At 40.5% G+C, this 23,948-nt stretch overlaps 1 protein-coding gene across 2 annotated transcripts in view; it reads right to left on the bottom strand.

Annotated features, from left to right (window-relative positions):
• SEC63 (SEC63 homolog, protein translocation regulator) overlaps positions 1-22,057 on the bottom strand; it is a 60,352-nt gene extending 38,295 nt beyond the window's left edge. Inside the window, exons 1-3 of one of the 2 annotated variants that reach the window (XM_030447876.1) lie at positions 21,766-22,057; positions 4,403-4,502; positions 3,464-3,578 (exon numbers count right to left, since the gene is read on the bottom strand). In XM_030447876.1, the coding sequence (XP_030303736.1) occupies positions 3,464-3,578; positions 4,403-4,502; positions 21,766-21,889 (339 nt within the window). In that variant the 5' untranslated portion in view covers positions 21,890-22,057. Of the gene's footprint in view, positions 1-3,463; positions 3,579-4,402; positions 4,503-21,501; positions 21,621-21,765 lie in introns of those variants that run through there. The other variant, XM_030447877.1, reaches the window with a different exon arrangement.
• Between the last annotated feature and the right edge of the window lie 1,891 nt (positions 22,058-23,948).

Genomic DNA, 23,948 nt, shown 5'->3' with positions numbered 1-23,948 from the left:
ACAGTCACCAGGATCAGTAGATTGCCTTGTCATTTAAGAATGCCTTTGACTAGAATCGTCTTACCTATATATTATGTCAAACTCCTTGAACAAAGGCAATACATTACCCATGCCTGACAAAGAGATCCATTTCTACTCTACTGCAGCATGCTGTTAAATGTCACCAACACAACCCCCTCTGCATCAGCTTTCAGGTTGGGCTGTGAACTTCACTACTCAAGAAAACCTACAAAACTTCATAGTAAGCACAGATGAAGTTTTTCTAGTATGCAATCTGTCAAGTTCCACAGAACCATTACCATAGGTCTTTTCAACATCTTGGAGCAGAAAAGCCAAGCATGCTGATCTTAACTGCATAATAAACACACAAGAAGCTTTTTAAAGATAATGGTACTGTTTAAAAAAAAATTAAATCAGAAATTAAGCTACCCTGAGGCTTCACTTGCTGTACTTTTATCTCTCTTTATGCAGTATCTATCATATTCCAACACTGTTTTTCAACACCATGCCTGTCTCATTTAATTCACAGGATGAATTTATTCCGTAGTAAATTAGACTTCAAGTAAAACCAGCCATTTCAAGACTACATGCAGAATGCCAGATAAATAGCAGAAGCTGGAAAATTAATAAAATAAAATAAAAATAATAAAATAAAAATAATAAAAATAATAAAATAAAAATAAATAATAAAATAAAAATAATAAAAAGTAAGAAAATAAAAAGTAAGAAAAATAAAAAGAAAAATAAAAAGTAAGAAAAATAAAAAGTAAGAAAATAAAAAGTAAAAAGAAAAGAAGAAAAGATAAATAAAAATAAATAAAAATAAATAAAAATAAATAAAAATAAATAAAAATAAATAAAAATAAATAAAAATAAATAAAAATAAATAAAAATAAATAAAAATAAATAAAAATAAATAAATCAGGTTTCTAGAGAAGCAGTGGGATTTCATGGCTCATATGAATGCTGCCCACCATAACAAACAAAAAAACCCCTAATTATTTCTCTGTGCAGCAGAGGATGTATGTGATCCCTGACAATTTTTTGTTTACTCCTCATTTTCAAAAGCCAGGCTGCAGAGGTTCGGTCTGACTTACAGAAATGCTTAGCAGCCTAGAACAGTCGGTGTCACTCAGCACTCTACTTGGAACACAGAGCTTCCCTACATTAACTACGTAAAAAAACCAAGACAAAACAAAATTACAGTCCTGATTGTCTGTCTTAAAGAATCCAATATTATAATCATTTGAGCTTTATCTTTCTGCCTTGGATCTCACCTGTAAAATAGCAGTAAGGACACTCATTCAATAAAACAGTAATAATATCTGAGTACCTTATGTATTATGGAATTTAAGTGATGTGCTCCAAGAAGAGCCATTCTTTTTTCAAAACAAAGTGATGATATTTTATACAACACAAGGAGCACGCACATTATCTGGACTTTGTTCATTCTGTGGTTCTCCTCTATAAAAAAACCAGCCCCATTATAAGCTGATAAACTAACATAAGATTGAAAAAAAAAACCTAAAAACCCCACACAACAAATAACATCCTGCTCATGGTATGTATGCAAATAAGCCAAAGAATTACTGTGCAGCCAAATTTGAGTGACTGCAATCCTCTTTTTACTAAGTTCTTGGGTTTGTTTTTTTTATTTCTTTGGGCTTTTGTTTTGTATTTTAATAGCAGCATTTCCATTATCCAGCAACACTTCAACAACCGTACTACTTCCACATCAGCAAAGCTGGCAACAATTCTAAGGGTTCCACTTGAATTGTAAAAGAAGGAAGTTGTTAACTTTCATGTAGTCTGAACGTGAATTTTTTCAAGGGGATTTAAGAGACATAGTCTGTTAATACAGAAATGCAATAAACAAATACTCTCTGGAATCTTGGAATCTATTTTGAGCCCTTCTTCAACTTATCTATCTTCACACCCAACCCTTCATTCCTCTTGTAACATCTCTGGCTTTAATTCAGCTCATGCTCCATCTTTCTATCAGTTCTTGGAACATTCCAGGATTCATTTATTTGCCTGGCTAAGCTGCATGTGTCTTGAGCATGTATATGAATTTTCATCAATAACCATTAAGTAACAATTCCCTACATATGAACCTGTTTCCCCTCAGGGTTGTTACTTGCAGAAATTTGCCAAAGATGACAAAAGAAAATCCTCTGATGACCTCATCCCTAGCCTGATTTGTTTAACCAAACTTAATCCAGAAACATGAACATTTAAACCACACACTTTCAACAGATACCATTCAACAGTAAAAATTTATCTTTTCCTGTGCCTCAGCGAGAGAACACAGGGCAGCAATCAGTCCCTCAGAGAGGCACTGAGCAGAGGCTGAATTTGAGGAACTTGCCTCTGCACAGAACGGGAGCATCTTGTTCTATCCATCTAGCTAGAAACAGGCTGGGGTCAGGCATCTGCTACAAAAGCTCTCATGAAAAAGCAGCACCAGTGATGCCCATCCTCATGCCAACAAGCCACGCCAATAATGGTAAGTGATGTAAAACAATCTGTTAATGTTCATATACATACTAAGCTCCCCCACACTAATGATACACATCAAGTCTGATCAAAATCAAAGTTCTTCCATATTACTGTGCTGAGCTGTATCCACTGCCTATTTCCTTAGGTAGGAGACTAAAATATACCTCAGACGTCTCTACTGTTATTCAAAGAAGGAGTTTTATATCATGAAATAATTACAATAAACAGAATTTCCTTGAGGTACTGTGGTTAAGCAGAAGGAAAGAGTTTAAGAGATGTCTAGAAGGTCTGTTTGTCACCCTGGGATATGTAACTTTTTATATCCATCTTGAATTAGAGCTTAAATGTAAGTAAAGCACTGCATCTGTTTTCTAGATAAACACTATGTCTTTTTTTTTCCAGTTTAATAAACCAAGTAGCTGGTATCATTATTTAGTTTGCTGTTTAGATTCACAAAAGCAACTGAGATTCAAGGTAGCCTTTACTACATCTACTGCCAACTTTTCATTTACAGGAGAAATATTGCCACACAATAGCTATAAAGCAAACGAATCTGCATTCTTGTTTATAGCATTTATCCAGCAAAATCCCTAAAATTGGTTGTTGAGAGGATTTTCACAGGGCATACAAGGCAGAATTACTTGCTTTTTTTCCCCTCTCTCTAAAACAAGGAAAACAACATCATGGTAAGATTCAAAATAGATTTTTAAAAATCCACCTCACTACATTAAAAAAGCCATTAGAATTCTGAAGGAGTTATAAGATATAAATTAGTACAGATATAAGCAATGAATATTTAACAACTAACTTTACAATAAGCAGCAATTTTCAGATGCCAAAAAAAAAATCCACTTGATATATTCACAGAAGGTAACTTGTTTAAAAAATAAATCTTATATTTGACATCTAGACATAGACTATACAATTATAGTAGTACAGACTACTGAAAGATGTCATTACTTACAGGATCCAAATGTAAAACTTCATAGGGGTTGTATTCTTGATACTCTCGGTCTGTTTTGGAAACTTTGTATGCAAGAAACAAAAATAATGCCCAGCCAGCAAGAAGGACTATTTTCCTGTTTGGAAGGAAGCATTTTTAATGTACAAATCCTCTAGTATATCCTCTAGTATAATTCTACAAATAACAAAGACATTTGATATCAGTTGTTAAGCCAAAATACTAAAATAGCAGGAAATATTAAAGCCATTTCAAAGCAGGTACGAGTATTTCATTTATAACACTGTCTTTGACACAGGTAAGACAGCTACTCTGACTTCTAACCAGTTTCTGTCAACAAAGACTCCTTCCATTCTTTAACTGTCTGTTCTTATCAGGTACACAATAGTATTTCCTGTTCTAAAATAAGTTTAAAGAGATCCTAGACAAAGTCATTTTTCAAAAAAAAGCAAAGCTGAAACACTGGTCTGACAGTAAGGTATTTTGAGGGTAGGAATAAAAACCAAAGAACTAAAGGAGATAAAGCCATCAACTTTAAACATACAAATTATTACTATTGTATGTCTGAATGTATATGCTTATATATATACATTTAACTCAATTGACACTGCTAGCACCACTAATTTTAGTGAGAGAGAGTTATCTTTTAGAACAAATAAATGCATTGTTTACTTATTTACTAGTGCTGAGATTCATTGGTTTCAGGTATTTTATAAAGGACAAAGAACCATCTTCATTTCAGGCCCTACTAGACAATAATGATTAACTATTAATTATTCAAACATAGCAGACTGCAAATATCTCATCTGTGACACAGAAGACCTTATATAATAACCAATTACATTTTTCTGGTAATCAAAGCAGATGGATTTTTTTTTTTTACAAAAATAAAAATATAAGACTCAGCTCTAATGGAAAGTCATGGAAACCAAATGTACTTACTTTACTGTAGGAATGATGTTTTGTTGTGGTTTCAACAGTCGCAAACGGTACCACAAGCATCTTCCATAGACATTTCTTATATTCTTTAATCGAATTTGCTCTATAAAAAATGAAGAAAAATATTGTGATTAACCAATCTGACAAAAAGCACCACAAACATGCTCACTTCATCCTGGAGAAGGTAGTACAAGGTCAGCTGAAGGACTAACAAAAGGTTCAGCAATACTGGAGGAATGTTTTTAAACTATTTAAGTGACACTGCACATCCATAAAAATAAGAACCTGGTCAGATTACTCTCTGCTACCTAAAAGGAATCTACTGTATTTTCCCCATGCCACATACCAACCACTGTGAACCCAGCAACCCTTTTGAACCCAGCCTTCAGCTGGTTATTCTACACCTCTAAATTTTACTTCTGCCATTTTATACTCAATGCCAACAAGTTTCTCATTTCAGTATGGGGCAAAACAGTGTTTGCATACAACTTCAGCACGCAGCTAGAGCAACAGCTACTTCATTCAAAATATGATGAAATTCCTCCTCTTTGTAACATCTGTTTTTTATAAGGTTCCTTCATTTAGGTTCCTCCTGTTGAAGGGGGAAAGGAAGGAAGAGTAAGATAAGAGGCTATCTGTAAGCCATGTAAGCTCAGTAACACGGGTGCTTGGCAAGAGACCAAAAAGATTTCCTCCCATGTCCTTTCAGGATAGGATGGAGCTGGAATCACAAAATCATAGAATCTTAGGGGTTGGAAGGGACTTCAAAAGACCACAGAGTCCAACCCCCCTGCCAGAGCAGGGTGACCCAGCATAGGTCCCACAGGAACACATCCAGGACATTGCTGGCTCATGGTCACCCTTCTGCCCACCAGAACCCCCAACACCATGACACTGCATGGAAGTTCTCTCTATTAAGAGTTTTAGTGGTATTTCAGAATCAATCAAGACTTGGGTCTCAGTCAATGAAATCTTTTTACCCTGAGAAGTATGGTGGGAAGTAAATAGCATGTACAGAGTTACTTTATAACATAGAGTTTCTGTGTTTACAGAGACTTGAAACATGTTTATCTTTTACCTTTCTGAAATGACACGGTCACTTTAATTACCTTGCCTGCAAAAAAGACCACCTGGACCTTTTCAGACTAAAGAAACAAGACAAGAGAAAAAAATAAATTCCCGTTTCAACACATTTAGATATTGCTGGTGAACAAAGTCACTAGAATAGCCAATTTAAAAGAAGTTTGTGAATTATGTAAATGCAGGAATTATATTAACTTTGGTCCAAAACACATGTCAATCACATGCTACAGAGTCTTAAATCTCAACTTTGCACTTCTAACAAAGTGATGCCCTCACCTTTAATGAAACAGCAGTTAGGATACATGAAAATGGTTTTCTCTGGCAAATTTGTAAAATGTGATTCTGGAAGACAGTGATGACTTTCGTTTAGGTATTTCTGAACATACTTGGAGGTAAGATATGGCACTCTGTAATCTAATGTCTAAAAATCTCTAAGCAAGCATGCAATTCAGATAAAACATCTGGAACTTCAAACTGCAGTCACTAAACTGAGGTGACCAGTTTAGTCACCATGACAATAAAACATAAGCATGACCATAAATACCAACACTGTACACTGGATCAGCCACAAGTTCAGATTTAACCTGGACCAGATGTGACCATAGGATGGTAGTTCAAACTCTGACTGATTTGGCAGAAGTACAGAGTAGGAACACAGATGAGATATGGCCACACTCAAACTAGTAAAGCAAACAATTAAAGTTTGCAGAGACAAGGTACCAGAAAAAGTCTATCAGCTTATTCTCAACTACTTAATTCTAAAAAGTATATCTTCCCCTGTCATGTGGGATGAGGTCAAGATATTGGGACAAAGTAATTTGGGCCTGGGAAGAAGGGAGGGGTGGGGAGAAGTATTTAAGCTCTGTTTTTTGTTTTCTCTTTGCCCTGTTTTGATTAATAATAAATCAAATTTTTTTCCCAAGTCTGTTTTGCCTGTGACCATAATTGGTCAGTGGAACCCTCCTAGTCCTTTGTCATGATCCAAGAGGTTTTAGTTGGATTTCCTCCTCACCATCCCAAAATAGTGGAAGGGGAGTGAGCAGCCACATGGTCCTTTGTTATCAGCCAGGCTCAAACCACGACATCCCCAAAATGGAATATGACACTATAAAAGCTTGATGGGACTCCTTGGGAAGATCAGATAAGTAGTCCCACTAATGCCAAGGAGGAAGAGATGAAAATAAGAGAAGATAACTCAGCACCTTGCATCTGATCCAACTCAAAAAGGGTTTCAAAATAAGCTTTGAAACTTGTCTCACTATTTCACGCCACAGATAAAACACAAAACTACTTTACAGTTCTCCCGATTTTCAACAATTCTTCACATGCCTGAAACAGGTACTAAACACAAAACCTTAACAAAAAGGATATGACTAATACTTGGTTAAGCAATTGCCCACTTAACTTCACTTGTGTAAGGCTTTAGAAAGCACTGTGAAGGAAAAATTCAGAAGGGAATGAAAAGAGAGTTAAAATGCAAGACTGACTATCTGCTGGAAGGCTCCAAATTAATTTGGCATTTCCTCTTCACATTTTTTTTTTTCTTCAAAGACAAAAAAATTGTGGATGATCTCTTGGTTCAGAACTGAATCCACCACAACTAGAAGTGAGCTAATGGTTACTTAAAATTAAACTATATTTTAAAATGCAAAACTAAAAGACGTTATCAGTACACAGAGCTGGCATTTCAAAAAAAAGCTGATGGTATTAAGACAGACAATTGAATTATGAGAACTAGAGAGCTCTGCTACAGAAATAGGGAAGTAAATATTCAGGGTTTTTTAAATGCTCTCTGGAGCATTGAGATGCTCTCAAAAGCATTGAGATGCTTTTCTCAAAAAGTCAGCAATGGTACAAACACATTTAGCATCACAAGCCTCATAAAAGACATCATAAGCCTCATAAAAGACAGGTGCTTATGTTAAGCATATATCACTTATTTCAAATAGTGTTGAAAAAAATCACTTGTGCAGTGCTAAAGCAAGATAAATTCAACCATCCAGTTCAACCAGACCGATCCAGATCAGCTGCCTGATCCAATCTGTACCACAGCCCCACCAACATTTATGCAGCACAACCAAGGGCAATGCTGTTTGCTAACTGCCAGACTGTGCTGCTTGCACAAACACTTAAAACTAATGTGAAAATGGATTAGCAGTGTGCTTGGAGAGACAGAAAGTGACTAAGAGAACTTTGTTTACTTAATCCTGTAAAACTAGGCTTAACAGGATATGATTCCTGTTAGTGTTTTTGCTAGGATGCTCTTATCAAGCTGCTGTGCTTTGTCTTGAAAAAACCCGTGCCACAACTCCCCAGTTCTCAAACCTGCCTCCTGTCCAGCCCTGCAAGTGCCAGATGACCCTCTCCTTTCCCTCCCCTGCATCCATCCATGCAAGAACAGCCCACACCCTTCACCTTGCCATGCCAAAAAGCTTCCAAAAGGCCCTCAGGGGAAGGAGAAAAGAAAAATATTTGTTCAAGGTCCATTAAAGAGTTGGCATCAAGTCAAGCAAAAAACTGACCACAGGGAAAATGAGGCTGGAAACGAAAAAGTGTTTATAACAACCAGAGAACTGAGGCTTTGGAACAGCCTTCCAGCAACAGCTGCAGGAGTCACATTTTGTGAACAGTCTGACCATAGTACCAAGGAAACAAAACAAAAAGAAATGAGGCAAGTGGTGTGAACAAAAATTAAGCCCATTGGACAGGTGACCAGCACACACTTAAGCCACCTAAGAAGTCCCTGGCAATGATACCCTAGGCTATGCTGCACAGGGAGACCTCCTCATATGAATACCCAACTAAGACACAACACTGACCAGCTATCACATTTTTACACACACATCTGAACAACTGGGGATCAAATCTAATTACAGTTAATTAAACAACATCAAAGCAAAAGCACCTCATTAATTTCCTTCCAGTCTTGGGATGGCAATGGTCTCATTTGATTAACAACTCCAAAAGGAAACGGGACACTAAAAATTTGTCCAGAAGATACAGAAAGACTCAAGTCCTTCCCAAGTTGAGACTAAAATCCAGACTATTCAAATTATTCAGAGCTAATTTGACACTTCCTCTTTCACATGTCATCATTAACAGGTATTAACTTATGGAATTCAAAACCAGGAAGCTGCCTGGGACAAAGGAGTAGTACAGACAGCATCACCCCCACCTTAGGCAGATAGCCTCTGGCAAAGTATCACCCTAAGAAAGCTATATTCCTACAGTATCCAGGAAAACCATGCTGTCTGTAAATAAACAGGAAGTACATGTGATTGACCCAGAGAAAATATTCATCTTGGTAGGAAGAAACTGGTTGGGGGAGGGGGACAAAGACATACCCAAAGCAAAACAAGATAATTACTGTGCTTAACAAAAGTGGCAATGCTTTCCTAATGAGCAAGCTGTGGATAAATCAGGTTCTTTTTTGCTTTGCATTCCTATCCCAAGGATCTTTCTTTCACACAAGTGGATTTAACAGGCCACAGAACCAATACTCTGCCTCTGCAATATCCTGCAGACTCTGAGCATGGAGGAATAAATACATTACAAGCTGCCCTGGGTAGAGCTTTGCAGTGGAAAGGGAACTGCATCTTCCATGGATTTTAGCTCTGGAGTCCTTGCTCTGTCAGGGCAAGAGGTTCAGAGTCTGAAAAGCAGAAAAGAGTCTTCTGTTTCTTCTTACTCCAGATCACAGTTCCCTACTAAAGCATAAGAGCACTTCAGATTGTATCCTTTGATATGGGATTACAGGGAGACAAGTGTGTGTGGGGAGGATGCTTTTCCTCTAGTCAAAATTACTTCTCATGTGATGGGCAAAGCCCTTAACAATAGTGAATCCCTCCTATGGTTTGCAAGATAGGTATTAAATAGCCTTGAAAACCAAAGGTATAATGCATCCTTGGGCTTCTGAATTAACCTTGTTAACAATAACCCATGCACCAAAGTATTGTTAAAGAATTCCCACTAGATGAGGATATGGAGTACCAGTTCATGCCTGGAAATAATCTGAGGAAGCATCTTGTGCTTCCTCCATTTCCCTCAAAATGGTTCTGGATGCATAAAAAGTTCCGGAGATCAATAAACACCCTCTCATCAATACAGCTCTCTTACTTCTAAAAAGAGTTTTCCAAATGCCTATTACATTGCATGTGAATATCCAGCTAAAACTCCATCTCAATACACTTCTTTAAGTTCTCAAGAAACAACATATTTACTAGTACAAAAGGAAATCTGAATGCCATCTCTTTCAATTACTCAGAAAGAGTAGTCAGGTCCTCCAGTGATACTGTGAGGTTCATTAACCCATACGGGATAGACAAGGAACACAGGGCACAGGAGCACACAAGGAAGCTGACCACAGGTTGGATTTGCCATTTCCATACAACACTCAACCTGTGACCCACAGCCCAGCCATGCCTGATTTAAGTTTGTGTTTGAAGTTCAGCCACAGCCATACAAATTCTTCTGCTTCTCATACAAATACTGTCTTCAAAACCCAAGGCCTTTATAAAATGCAACAACTGCATCTTGTTTTATTGCATTTATTACTAGTGATGACTTGTGAAGCAGACATGGCTCTGACAGCACCCGAGGAACACCCAGGGCACTGGTAGCGTGGGCTCTGTGAGGCAGCTCAGGAACACATGCACTTCTGTTGCCAGAACCTGTGCCACGTGTTGGCACAAAATTACAGTATGAAAAAGTTCAACAGAAAGAATGAACCACTTTGATGGGCAGTGGCAAGGGGAGCAGATAACTGAGCCATGCCAAGTCATCAAATGAAAGATGTGGGATCCAAGTAATTTTTAGGTCAACAGGTCAACACCACATCATGATACAAATACAGCAGCACTTCAAGAGTTTTGTGTCATTAGGGTAACCTAACTTAGCCATCACTTAAAGTGTTCTCATAAGCAATTTCTGCCCTACTCTTTTGACAGAGAAGCAGAGGTAGTCTCCATGGATCTACTACTGAAAATACTTGAGAAGTTTTGTTTATTTATTCCTGAAGATACAGAAGTATCTATTTTATCTTTAGGAATTGTCATCAAATGATGCAAGACAATGTTTTTGGTGTCAGTTCCCAGGGGATCTAAGAAGTGCTCCCAAAGAAAACCTAAGGGAGATGCTTTAATTCTTTTGAGGAAGGAGGTGATACTATGTATTTACTAGAGATTTACAACTTTGAAGAGAAGAAGGAAATAGACTTGGAATGATGGAGAAAGGTTTTAATCACCAGAATCTTGTTTCAACTGCAACAAATGCAAACAAAAGGTCAATTTTGGGGAAAAATACCAGGAATACTAACACTAATAGTTCTGTTCTGTATCCAAAAAATGTAAGTTTAAAAACATGACATAGCTAAGAGTCAAAAATTAACAAAAAATATTCTCGAGAATAAACGAAAGCCACAGATTTTCCATCATTCTAATAGATTTCCATCTATTCTATACCTGTAACTATCTATCTCAAAAAGTAGGAAAGAAAAGTAGTAGTACATCCTAGCCTTCTGTGTCCTTTCTGCCTTCAGGCTAGTAAGAAAAGCAAAGGTAGAAAGTCTAAATTACAACCCCACGGGACATTATCTGAAAAGGAAATACATGGAGGTACACATGAAACATTCTGGACACCAGATGTGGACAATTCACCCAAAGGGCAACGCTGCATGGTTTCAAAAGGGAAGGACTTCTTTCAGCAACGAACAGTTTTACAGCCTAGGAAGTGCTTCTAAAAAGACAACATGCTGCAAATAAGTTTTGTGGAAGGTTACTCCCTCTCTGTCCCTGCCTTGGAAATCTGTACCTGTGGAAATGTGTGCCAGGAGATGCAAGCAATACACATTCCGTCCAAGTCCTGGAAAAGGTTATGACCCAAGGGTACCACAGCTTTTAAAACCCCATTCATTGAAACAGAGGGTGACAGGGCTCAGAAGAAACACTGCTCTTGAGTTTCTGATGTTGCTGGTTTCAATTCAGAGTTTTAAAGTTATAATCCTTGACCCGTGCCCTAAAAAAAGGTTCCTGTTTCAAGGGCCATGTATTTGTGTTCATAGAGGCTATATCTATATAGATGCAAATTCAGATGTTTCGGACTTTTTCCTCCTTCACCAGTCACAGAAATTAAACAATGTTACGGGCAACTTAGCTACCGAGGTCTTGAACTGGGGCTTTCTGAACAAATTTTCTTTTTTAATCACAGAACCATTTCTCAGGTAACAGGTGATGAACACATGTATGAAAACACTACCCTACTGCCTTACTAGGCCATTTTAGCTTACACCTCTATTGGAATTTCCCTCTACAATTATTATAAAATAGACTCCATGTGGATACAGTGTGGTATCTAGGAATAATTTAAAAATCACAGAATAAGTAAAAAAACCTACAGTTCCTTTCAAAGGAAACCACTGACAAGGATGTTCTAAAGCAGTAATCCATCTTCCCTAGCAACCAATAGGCAGGATTCAAACTTGCAATAACTCATGAAATCAACAACTTCACTGAGGTACTAAAAAATTTCAAACCTTACGATAATAGAACTTCTATTAAAAAAAAAAAAAGTTAGGAGGCATAAAATAAACTAAATTTATTTCAAAGGTTTCTACAATAAAGTTGCTTAAATCCAAGCGCCTTCAAATTAGCACTGGTGTTTCAGTTATGATTTTCTTTATCAACTGGAAAGCATATTTCAGGAGAAAAGTGACAAAATACATTGATGAAAACCTTTGAACTGATCATATCAGTGAAGAATTAAGTGTCTGAACAGATGTTTTCCAACCTTCTGGTCTACCACTTTAAGAGCTGTCCTCACTACCTCAAGTTTATCTATAAAGAGGTCATGTCCAAGTTAGCCTCTTCACCAAAATGTTTACAGCTGAATTATATGACCCAAGTTGTTTTCAAAAGCATTTTTTGTATTAGACATAATAAAAACTATCAGCTATTTTGAGTAATCCACTGTTGTAAACTATTATAACTCCCAACAGTTCAGAAACTAGTCTTCTGAAAAACCTTAACAGCAAGGCGGCTTCTTTTCTAGCGTAAGATTAGATTGGTAACTAGATTAAGCATAAAAGGTACAAAACACAACCTAACTTTTTATTCACATATTGTTACACATATTTAACAACAAAAAGATATCATTTGCTACCAAAAAAAAGCAACTTAAGGTGATTCAACATCTTGTAAGTCAAATTCTTTCCAGAATGTGGGCTGTTTACACCAAGCCTCACTGGTCTCAGGGCACAGTTCCACATTACATTACTCCTACTAAGGCCATTCCTCTTAGGAATGTGATCTTGGTTGTGTGAGATCTGCTCCATGCAAACCTCAGCTGAATACTTCCTAGTCATAAAAAGCAAAGCTGATGTTCAGGCATTCCTGTGAGGAATGGAAGAGAACATTATTCCACCATAAAAGCTTAGGATATGTACAGCCTTGAGTATGATGCACAGTCCTAGCTGTCACCTCTCAAAGAGGGGCAACAAGAAAACATTCAATTAAGGGGAACATGGGCCACTGAATGCATGAGAAGATTTATGTCCAAATACAAGCCACAAATCTTTTGGCTGGAAGAGAGAGAAATGCAAGGAGAGGTAATGGAGGGCTGTAAAATGACAGCCAGGATTGAATGTTTACTGCCTCTTCCAGTGTAGTAAATAAACATTGTCAAATAAAATCAGAAGCAGATGCAAAACAAAGGTGATTATTTGCAGTATGGGCAGCAGAGCTGCTAAGCTCCCTGCCACAGGATGGTACGGATGCTACACTAAGAGTCATTAAACCGAAAAGCATTAGAAATGGGCAGAACATGCAAAGGAAGCATCATTTATGCTTGTCCTGTTATTCCCTTTATAAGGCATACTTTTGTATTATCATGTAAAGAAGAAATCTGATCTGACCCAGTATGTCCACTCTTTTGTTTCTTAAAAAAAATATTTTGAAACCTTATTGGTAAGCCTTCGTAGAAGTCACAGTGCTAGCAAATATCCTAGTTTCAAATAGCTCAATCAAGCCAACCAAGATAAAGTCCATCAACAGATATATATTTAGCACACTTTTAAGTTATTTTCTCTACAAGGGAAATAAGTTAAAATCTGAAAATACCTCTTCAGTCTTTGAAATTGTACACTTACTTAAAAACATGTGCAGACACAAATGTTTTTGCTCAGGAAAACAAAGAAACACCTATTTTGGGCTTTTCCCTATTCCTGATACAGTCCAGGCAGCACAACCTCTCTCACCATGAAACAGAGGCCCACAAGTGCATTGGGTCCTGGCTAACATCTGAGGGAAAGGACCACCAGTCCCTCAGTAAAAGGTGGCAGCACCACAGGATCAAAGGACACAGCCCCAGCACAGATCTGTACCCTTCCTTCACAAAAATGAATTTGAACGGGAAAAAAACCTAAACAAACAAAACCACCAAATCTTTACTATGGAGCTGCTGTTCATCCCATTCCTAATCATTTACCTTGCTCCTCTCTCAAGTTCCTGCTCCTACTGCAAGGATGGTTTAGCTGCTCATAAAGCTGTAACTGAGCCATCCCATTTCACCCTTGAATATATGATATTTAAATAGCACTGATCTGAATTCTCTAATAGGTAGCCTGTACATCCTGTTAATCAGTGTCATTGACTTGAGCAGTCAAGATATCCCTGTAGCACTAGGAAACGAACAAGGTATATAATAAAATTTTACAATGCTGTTTTCAAAAGCTTCCATAACAAAGGCTAAATTTTTTTATTCAAAAGAAAAAGATTTATTTTCATGTACATATGAGACAAACCTTTTGTGATAACTTGATCTTTAACAAAAAGCTTTTCAGAACTAAGTGTTGCGGACAATCTTAAAACAACTCAACTAATCTCTAATACAAGGTTAATTTTATTTCATTACTAGGAGGCTACAATGCTTAAAAGATCACAATAGTTCAAAAAAATCCATGGAAAGACATGGTTTTTTCCAAATAACAGAGCAATTCAGAAAACTCTATCCGAACACTTTGTTTTGAGAAGTATTTTTAGAAATAACTGCTGGTCATTACTAATGATATCCCCATGATGTTTGCCCTTTCTTCAAATGTTTCTGCAAAAAAACCCTACTGCTTAAAAATAGTAACACAGTAAAAATTAACAAAATAGTATTAACTATCACCATTTTATTCTGTGCTCCCCTTTTAAGATTCACCTAAGCTGTATTTTTCTGAATTTTAACCATAGTTAAAATTAGCCATAGTGCACTCAACCTCTCAATACCTAAAACATTCAATTTATATGTAATACCAGTTCTTAAAAGCATAGCTGAATTTCACTGACTCCTCTCTCACTTTCTAGTGTAATCCTAAACGGTTATATTAACAAGACAGGATAAAGATGTGGGCATACAGGCACAAAATGCTTATATTCACAAGTATTTACTTCCATGTTTGTGTACTACATAAGCACTTGCAAAGAGCATAGCACCCTGTGTTTTTATCCTGTCCTCTACCAGCATCTTACCCTTTTATTCTGTAGTAGAGGATGAGAAGAAGCACAGAAGAGTTTTACTCTGTGTGGGACCATTAATTAGCATTAAGATAGTACTGAGATGTCCTTCCTCTCCCTTCAGCTCCTGTAAGGTACAAGTACTCATTACTCCACTACAGATAAAACAGAAGAAATGCTGCCTGCATTCTCTACAGTGGCTTGAAACACATCCAAGTTGAAGACTCACTGCCCATCCTTAAGGAGACAAAGATACTTTATGGCCTCAGTTTCACTACCAGCATTGGAAAGGAGGGGATTCTTACTGATCTCTGAAAACAGCCTCAGAATCTACAAATGAAAAATTCAACAACAACAACAAAAAAAATCACAGAGAAAGCTTCATGTTTACACTACTACACAGGGATATCCAGAATATATGGGAAGGTATACAGAGAAGTATGGTTTCTAACACAATAAATCTTTACAGAAGGGCTTTCTCAGGACTTCTATGCAAGGTTTTGAACAAGGGCGCCAAGTACTACCTATCTACAGCAGTAAGCAAAAAACTCCACTGCTTCAAAAAAGCAATACATTAAATAATTAACAAAATAGTATTACTTATCACCATTGTATTCTATTCTCCCTTTTAATAGTCATCTAGAAATCTATATTTTTTAAGAATTCCTGTACTTTGCTAAGGCTCAGTGCAATAAAGGTGGACTCAAACTGCCTATGCTACTTCCTAGAAACAGGGGATCTTCAAAGATTAGCACTGAAGAACCTCATTTAACCATTTTTTTTAAAGTTTTTCTTTGTATTAGCCCAGTGGTCAAGAAAACACCTGAGGGGAAGGTGCAGAGGAAAAAAGTTAGCAAGCAACAGCAGAGCATATAGCTGGAGGCAAGGACCAAAACAGACCAACCTACACACCCTTTTATAAGGATTTCCAACACAATGAAAGCAAGTTGAACACCTTCTATTCGTTTCATAGCAATATTTTTTCCTAGACATGAAAATACAGCAGCTCATATTTTCTATTTTTCCTCACTCCTACAATAGGTTTTTCTGTTCTTACATTTCAAGAAAGAAAATCTATGTTCCAAGTAGAACAGCTCCTACAGCCTCTTTACTCCAAGATGACACTGTGAGAGAAAACTTTCATTAACATTATCCTAGCATTCACAGCTAGTATTCTTTATGACTTTTGAACAGTTTTCAGCACCTTGTTTTGTTGAAGTTATGCAAAAGACTTAGGAAGAGAGACTTCTTTCCAGGAGCTTTGTAACACACTATCAACACCCACTGCCCTAAAACAGGGTAATTTATATAATGCAGACCTAAATCAACTCAAAAAATGGATGAAATTACAAGCTTTCACATATACACATAGATAACTAAGACTCGCATCAATTTATGACCACCTCTTTCAAAACATCTTTATAATTATGTGTCTCAATTCAGCTGCACAGGTGTAAGTAAAAAAGGACACAAAGTTCAGCAAACACAGCAGCATTGTGCAACAACTGGCACAATATCCAACTGAATTCACTCACCTCTTTGCTCTACATTCCCTTTCTAGATGCTGATGTTGAATCCACACAAGCTGCCCAGGGAGGCAGTTGAGGCCCCATCCCTGAATATATTCAAGGTGAGGCCTGAGGAGGCTCTGAGCAACCTGATCCAGTTGAGGGTGTCCCTGCTAACTGCAGGGGGTTGGACTAGAAGACGTTTAGAAGGCCCCTTCCAGCCCAAATTATTCCATGAGTCTACAGTGCAAGTGGTTCAAAGAAAGTCCATCAACGTGAAGATACTTTGATAGGCACTTATGCATCCCTAATTACTGAGGAAAAAAAAATAATCTCTTCAACTCTTACAATTAACTTTTTGAAAAACAACCTGAAAATTCTCATTTCAGAAAATACTTTTTGAGAAATCAATCTGCAGGAGAGTAACTTCTTAGCAACCACATTTTTTTGTTCCAATTAGTAACAGTCCTTGCAATAGTTTTGGTCACAGTAATTACATTGATACCAGTAATCCACAAAAAAGTATTAAGTTTGGGGTTTTTCTTTTATTAATAACAAATCACATACCTTTATGTCCTAAAGACACATGGCAAGGATAAACAATATGATAGTTTCACCATCACCTGAAGCCATCCCTCCCATGAAAAGAATCATTCTTCTCCCCATCACAGCTCACAGTCACATCCTGCACCATCCCCTACATCCACAGGGTGAAACTACTACAGATTCAAAGTAACACACACAAAAAAAATGCCAAAACTTAGTTTTAGCTCAAATTGATTCCTTCCAGTCACTCACACAGCTCAGGTGCTCCATTTGGCACAAGGGTGGGGAGAAATACAAGACCTCCTTTGTTAGAGCACTTCTACCTTGAAGCAGTTATGAAACTGCAGCCCAAGACACAAAGCTGGACAATTAACCTTCTCCTGTAGCCTTATTAGCACTACAATGAACACCAAGCAGATAAAGTCATTGGGACAAATCCGTTTTACAAAGTCAATTACCTCTTTGTTTGGTTTATCAAAGCTGAGGTAATGAAATTATGGGACAGTTCACAGGGTAACTACCACACAGCAAAGCTCTCCCAAATATAAATATTGATCCTTGCTGCTGACCACATGAACACTTCATATGGAGGCTAAAGCAATATTTCATATGGTCTCCCTCAGAATGCCTGAGGAAAGCAAGCTTAGACACCCATGAAATAAAACTAGCTCAAATTTTACTCAGTACTTCTCAGAGGCAAGTTAAATCATGCTGTTCTTCAAAGCAGTGGTAATGAAAAGGCCTTTCAAAAGTTTATTTTAAAAAGAAGGAGGATAAAAATCTAAGTGGTTTGTAAACAAACAAAAAAACCCCAGAAACTCTATCCTGCTAAAGATACCTGACATTGTAACACACCTAGTTTTCTTCAAGTAGTAAAGCAGCATAGATACATTCTTATGTAGCAATATAGATACATTCTTATGTACCCATCTTCACTACGGCAAGAACAAACACTGGTATTATTTTTTCTTTAATGTACTTTATGGGCACTTACTACAAAACTATAGCACAGAACAAATCCTAAAATGTACGGACCATCAACAATCCTCACAGTTTTTGGTGCTAAACCTCACTTGAAGAGAGCTGTTAAATGATCTGTACTACCACTGGTGCTCTACTTCATCAAGTACCAGCAACCCACAGCAGTGCATCTGCAGAGGAAACAGCAGGCACCAAAGGCTCAACCTCCTATATCGCTATAATCACTTCCCTCTTGCTGCAGACCAGCTCTGCTCCATTCTCACAGATCAATGTGGCTGAAGCACATCTTCCAACCTAGCTTTTAGCTAAAGAGGAATCTGCTCTGTGTCCTTCGGGTGCTCTGGTTCACACTGCAAATGGCTCTTGAGTTGAAGACGACAGAGATGTGATTTGCTTCACAGAAGTTTGTTCTGATCCAGTCTTCTCAATCCCGACAGGCTGAAACAGACAGCTAGTCCACCTGGACCTCACCAACTCTGTCCAGGGCCAGAAAGGCATCTCTACACTGGACTCTCTAGCACAGGAAGGACAAAACATAATTCCAGAACAAAAACATTAGCTAGTCCTACACAGAGAGAGGTCTTGGCAGAGCTTATTCAATTCGGCCCTGTACTGTGCCTCATCAGTTGGAAAACCTGCTCTAAATTAGGATCAAAATAAACATCTCTTATCGAAGTCTAGATATTCCTGCTTATCACAGGAATCAGAAGCTAGCACTGCTGGAAAATTCACCTTTGGAAGACCCACGTCTTCTCTTAGCTTCCAAAATTAGATACACAGCTTGGTTTTGGTTTGTTTGGGGTTTTTTTCAGTGAACTATCCTGAAAACAAGAAGTCACGACTAAACAATCAGTCTTTGCACCATCACAAGGTTTTAATTTATTCCTGAAATCCGGTTCAAATGCTGGAACAGCTACAAGTTGCACATGAAATTGCGTGAAGACTATTAAGAGGATTTTGCCAGAAAAGAGTCACACAAGAGCCATACACTTCAACTACAACACCATAACGAAACACAGGAGCGCTCCAGTAGTCCTGAATGTGAGCTGCACAACACCTCCTTACTCAAAAAAAAGCCTGCAGAATAGAACTCAACCAGGACACTGTAGGCACTACTAACCATATGCTTAAAATTAGACTATCCTCACATTTTAAAATCCATTAGGACGATTATGAGACAGAAATCATTCTTTTATTTCTGTTAATTGCCGTGTCTGGTGATTTTCACTTAGTTGACTCATTTTTGTACCAACAGTGTAATAAAATTTACCTTATGTTTTGGAAAGTATGGTTCGACAAAGCTTTTTAACAACCTAACACTAATTGCAGAATGATATGCCCGCCACAAGCATGACAATGCTGGCCAGAGAGAAAGAAGTGAGTCATAGAATCATAGAATCATAGAATTGGCTGGGTTGGAAGGGACCTCTGAGATCATCGAGTCCAACCCTTGAACCACCGTTGCTGTTGCTAGACCATGGCACTGAGTGCCACATCCAGTCTCTTGTTAAATATCTCCAGACACGGAGAATCCACTGCTTCCCTGGGCAGCCCATTCCAATGCTTGATCACCCTCTCAGTAAAGAAATTCCTTCTAATATCTAACCTAAACTTCCCCTGGCACAACTTAAGTCCATGCCCTCTTGTCTTGTTGAAAGTTGTCTGGCAAAAGAGACCAACCCCCCCTGGCTACACCCTCCTTTCAGGGAGTTGTAGAGAGTGATGAGGTCTCCCCTGAGCCGCTTCTCTTTCAGGCTGAACAGCCCCAGCTCCCTCAGCCTCTCCTCATAGGATCTGTGCTCGAGTCCCTTCACCAGCCTGGTTGCCCTCCTTTGGACCTGCTCCAGGACCTCAATATCCTTCCTGAACTGGGGGGCCCAGAACTGGACACAGTACTCGAGGTATCATCTTTAAAGGAAGCCCTACTTGGAAACTGGGTACAATCCATACAGCTGCACAGCCATGTTCCAAATTTACTTTTTTATTTTCTGTCACTCTGTAACACTAGTAAGCCCTTTCAAAAATTGACAGTGTTTCCATGGCTCTTTTTGCTGCTGTCAGCCTCCTGAAACTGTGAGGTCAACAGCACCGAGTTGTCACCGCTGGCCACACCATTCTGTGCAGCTTCTCAGCCAAGCTGCACTGGTTTTCACAAAAAGCAGTTACTAAAAACCATATATGAAGTAAAAGGTTACTCAAGAGAAAGAGTAATTGTCTCCCCCACTGTCTTTCACTTGAAAAAATTTGAGTTTTGTGTAAAGGTGGCAGAAATAGAGTTAATCTTCTGCCTCTGATCCCCCACTCCTTAGAGGCAATACAAAGATTACAAAATGTCTTTAATGACAGCAATGCCTCCCTCTTGCAAGAGGCAGGACTCAGCAAGACAACAGAGAAACTTTTCTCCACAACAGAAGTAACACTCCTCAGCTATACAACAGGTACTATCTGGAGGGCAGAGATTAATCCTCCAAAGAGCATCTCTATCCAGTGCCCTGCCAGAAGCCCGGGCATGTTTTATCAGCAACCAAGACTGTAAACAGCTCTATGATTTAGCTCCAAAACAGTATTTGTTCTATCCATCCATTTTTTCCTTACCTACTCCTTACTAGAAGTTGTAAGAGTTAGATTTCACTGTAGATTATTTCTTTTACATAAAAAAAACTTGAGAACCACGCAAGCCATTTTAAATGGCATACAAACCCATTAAATAACCACCAGACACTGAATGCAAAAAGAGGCAGTGAACTAAAGGCATATTTCTCAGATTGCAAAGCACAAGTGTTCTTAAAAGGTCAGTAGTTTCAGCAGTGGGAATCAGCATCAAGCATCCCTGCTCTACTGAGCATCTACTATCGTGCCTTTCAACACAATTTTTACAGCATTTTTAATCTCAAAACTGCAATTAAAAATGTGTTACGGGCAGCCTATATACCAAAATGCCTTCTCCCTCCAAGAACAGAGGCAAATTAACTGTCGAAATAAAACGCAGAAGCTTTCTAACACTGTTTGGTCAACAAAACATCATCCCAAGAGGCAGAAGAGAACACTTTGGCCACTTAACTGTGATTTGCAATGAGAAAAATTAAAGCCCCATTTTCACGCTCACTGTGACCTTACAGCTTACAAAAGCAAGAGCCTGGTAACTTCTCCTCTTTGGCTTCAACTCCACAACAACGTTCAATAGTTTATTCTTTTCCCACGATGAAAATTTAGGTCACCCACCCTCAAACACCCCAGGAAGACAAGGGAGAAAAAACAAAGCGAAACAAACAAAAAAAAAAAACCGAAACCACACAAAAAAAAACCTTAACAAAGCCCTTAGACCCCAGCGCAGCGATGACTCTGCAGGAGCAGAGACGCGGAGAGAGATAAAGGGGGGGAGGGCTGGGGGAGATAAGGGGGGGAAGGGATGGGGGAGATGGGAAGGGGGACCGGGCTCGGACCCTCCCGTTCGCCGCCTGCCCCCAGGGCCCGCTAAATGGCCGATACCGACCACACCGCCAGCCCGGCGCCTTCCAGAACCGGCAGCCACCGGGGTCGCGCTCCGCCGGACTCCCCGCAGGCCCGGACAGGGGACCCAGGAGGGGCGGAGAGGCTACGGTGCGGGCCCGGCCCGGGAAGAGGTACAGCCCGGCCCGGTCCCGCTCTGCCGCGGCGTGGGAAAGGGGTAAAGGAGGGAGCAGGGAGAGGAGAGGGAAGGAGGACACCCGTGGCGGCGGGCGGAGGCGCAGGCCGGGCCCGGGGCATGGCCGCTCACCGGCGTGCTGGTCCCGCGGCCACAGGTAGTAGGTGGCGGGGATGACGATGAGACCCACGAAGCTGGTGAGGAAGTAGAAGAACGTGTTGCCGCTGTCGTCGTACTGGAACTGCTGCCCCGCCATAGCCGCTCAGCACCGACCGACCGACCGATCGCCGTCCCGCCCTCCCGCCTCCCGGTCTCGCCGTCCCGGCTTGCGCGGGGCCGATGCAGCCGCTCCGGGATCCCGCGAGAACGGGCGCTCCCCCCGCCCCTCCGCCGGGCTCCGCCGCGGAAGGAGACGTGTCACTCCGCAGCCACCATAGCCACGCTGGCGTCACCCACGGCGACGACCGCCAGCGAGCCCCTATCCCGCACCCCCCGCCCGGCGGATGGAGCGGCCCAACCCCGGCACCGCCCCCCGCCTTCCGCTGCGCAGGCGCCTGAGGGGAGACGGGGGCGGGGGTGGTCTCGTCCCGTCTCGTCCCGTCCCCTCACAGTCCCGACCCCTTCCCGGACTTGACCCCGGACGGAGGGGCGCCGTGGTCCCGCCCGGCTCCTGCGAGGGGGTGGCCCGAGGGGACGCTGACCCCGCCCTGCATCCCGCACCACCGCCGCCGCCTCTTCCCCGCAAGATGGCGCCGGTGCCCCGCCGTACAGGACCGGCCGCTTGCCGCGGTTCCCTGCCCTCATCCACGGGAGGAGTGGGATGCGCCGGGAAGTGCTTCGGGCTTGAGGCTCTGGGGAGGGGCGCGGGTGGTCTTTAGACCCGCGTGGAAGTGGTGTTTGAAGTGCCTCCGTGGCTAAAGCACTGGAAATCAATAAGCACTTGACAGCACCAGAGCAGGTGGATGTAAAAATAGAGTTAGAAGCTCCGTGCCAAGTGGGAAAGGTGTGGGACAGCGAGGTCTGCGGCGGGGATGGCTGCAGGGATAGGGCTGGGAAACAGGAAGGTGGTGAGGCTAAAAGGCGGGATGAGTGGTTCAGGGTGTAAAAAAGGGGCCAAGAGGTACAGTGTGCTTTAAGTGTGTCAGAACTTGGGTAAGGAAAGGGGTTCAGATGTACGAGGTCCTTGGGATTTGGGCACTGGGCAGCCATGTGAGGGCAGAGACTTGAAATCTGTCTAATTCCGAGTTTAGTTGGAGGTATGATCTACAAAAGGATGTGACCTTAGAATCACAGAATCATAGAATTGGCTGGGTTGGAAGGGACCTCAGAGATCATCGAGTCCAACCCTTGAACCACCGTTGCTGTTGCTAGACCATGGCACTGAGTGCCACATCCAGTCTCTTTTTAAATAACTCCAGGGATGGAGAATCCACTACTTCCCTGGGCAGCCCATTCCAATGTCTGATCACTCTCTCCATAAAGAAATTCTTTCTAATGTCCAACCTAAACCTCCCCCGACACAACTTAAGACCGTGCCCTCTTGTCTTGTTGAGAGTTGCCTGGGAAAAGAGACCAACCCCACCCTGGCTACACCCTCCTTTCAGGGAGTTGTAGAGAGTGATGAGGTCTCCCCTGAGCCTCCTCTTCTTTAGGCTGAACAACCCCAGCTCCCTCAGCCTCTCCTCATAGGATCTGTGCTCGAGTCCCTTCACCAGCCTGGTTGCCCTCCTTTGGACCTGCTCCAGGACCTCGATATCCTTCCTAAACTGGGGGGCCCAGAACTGGACACAGTACTCGAGGTGTGGCCTCACCAGCGCTGAGTACAGAGGCAGAATCACTTCCTTGGACCTGCTGGCCACGCTGTTTCGGATACAGACCAGGATGCCATTGGCTTTCTTGGCCACCTGGATATGAAATAAAAAAGCAGAAACCATGGCATGGGCAATCTGGTCTAGGGGAAGATGTCCCTGCCCATGGCAAGGGGGTTGGAACTAGCTGGTCTTTAATGTTCCTTCCAGTCTAAAGGGTTGAGTCTAAGATTAATGTCAAGTTACTTCTTTGAAGTAAGAAAAGGCTGCTCATCATGCCCATTCATGAGAATATGCCCATCTCTGCAGAGCACTGTTGAGTGTACAACCACTCCTAAATGTGATCACTAAATATCTCACAGTTTCAGTACTTCTAAGCTCATACTGTGGGAAAATGTGACACAGAGATTAGGGTAGCATCCCATGCAAGGGAAGAATCACACGTACATGAGTGGGAAAGAAGTGCTGTCCCATCATTAGGGAAGCTTGATGTGGGAAATGGAGAGA

Source organism: Calypte anna, chromosome 3 (genome assembly GCF_003957555.1).
Source record: "Calypte anna isolate BGI_N300 chromosome 3, bCalAnn1_v1.p, whole genome shotgun sequence".
Lineage (NCBI taxonomy): Eukaryota > Metazoa > Chordata > Aves > Apodiformes > Trochilidae > Calypte > Calypte anna.
This window is presented reverse-complemented; position numbering and strand designations above follow the sequence as displayed.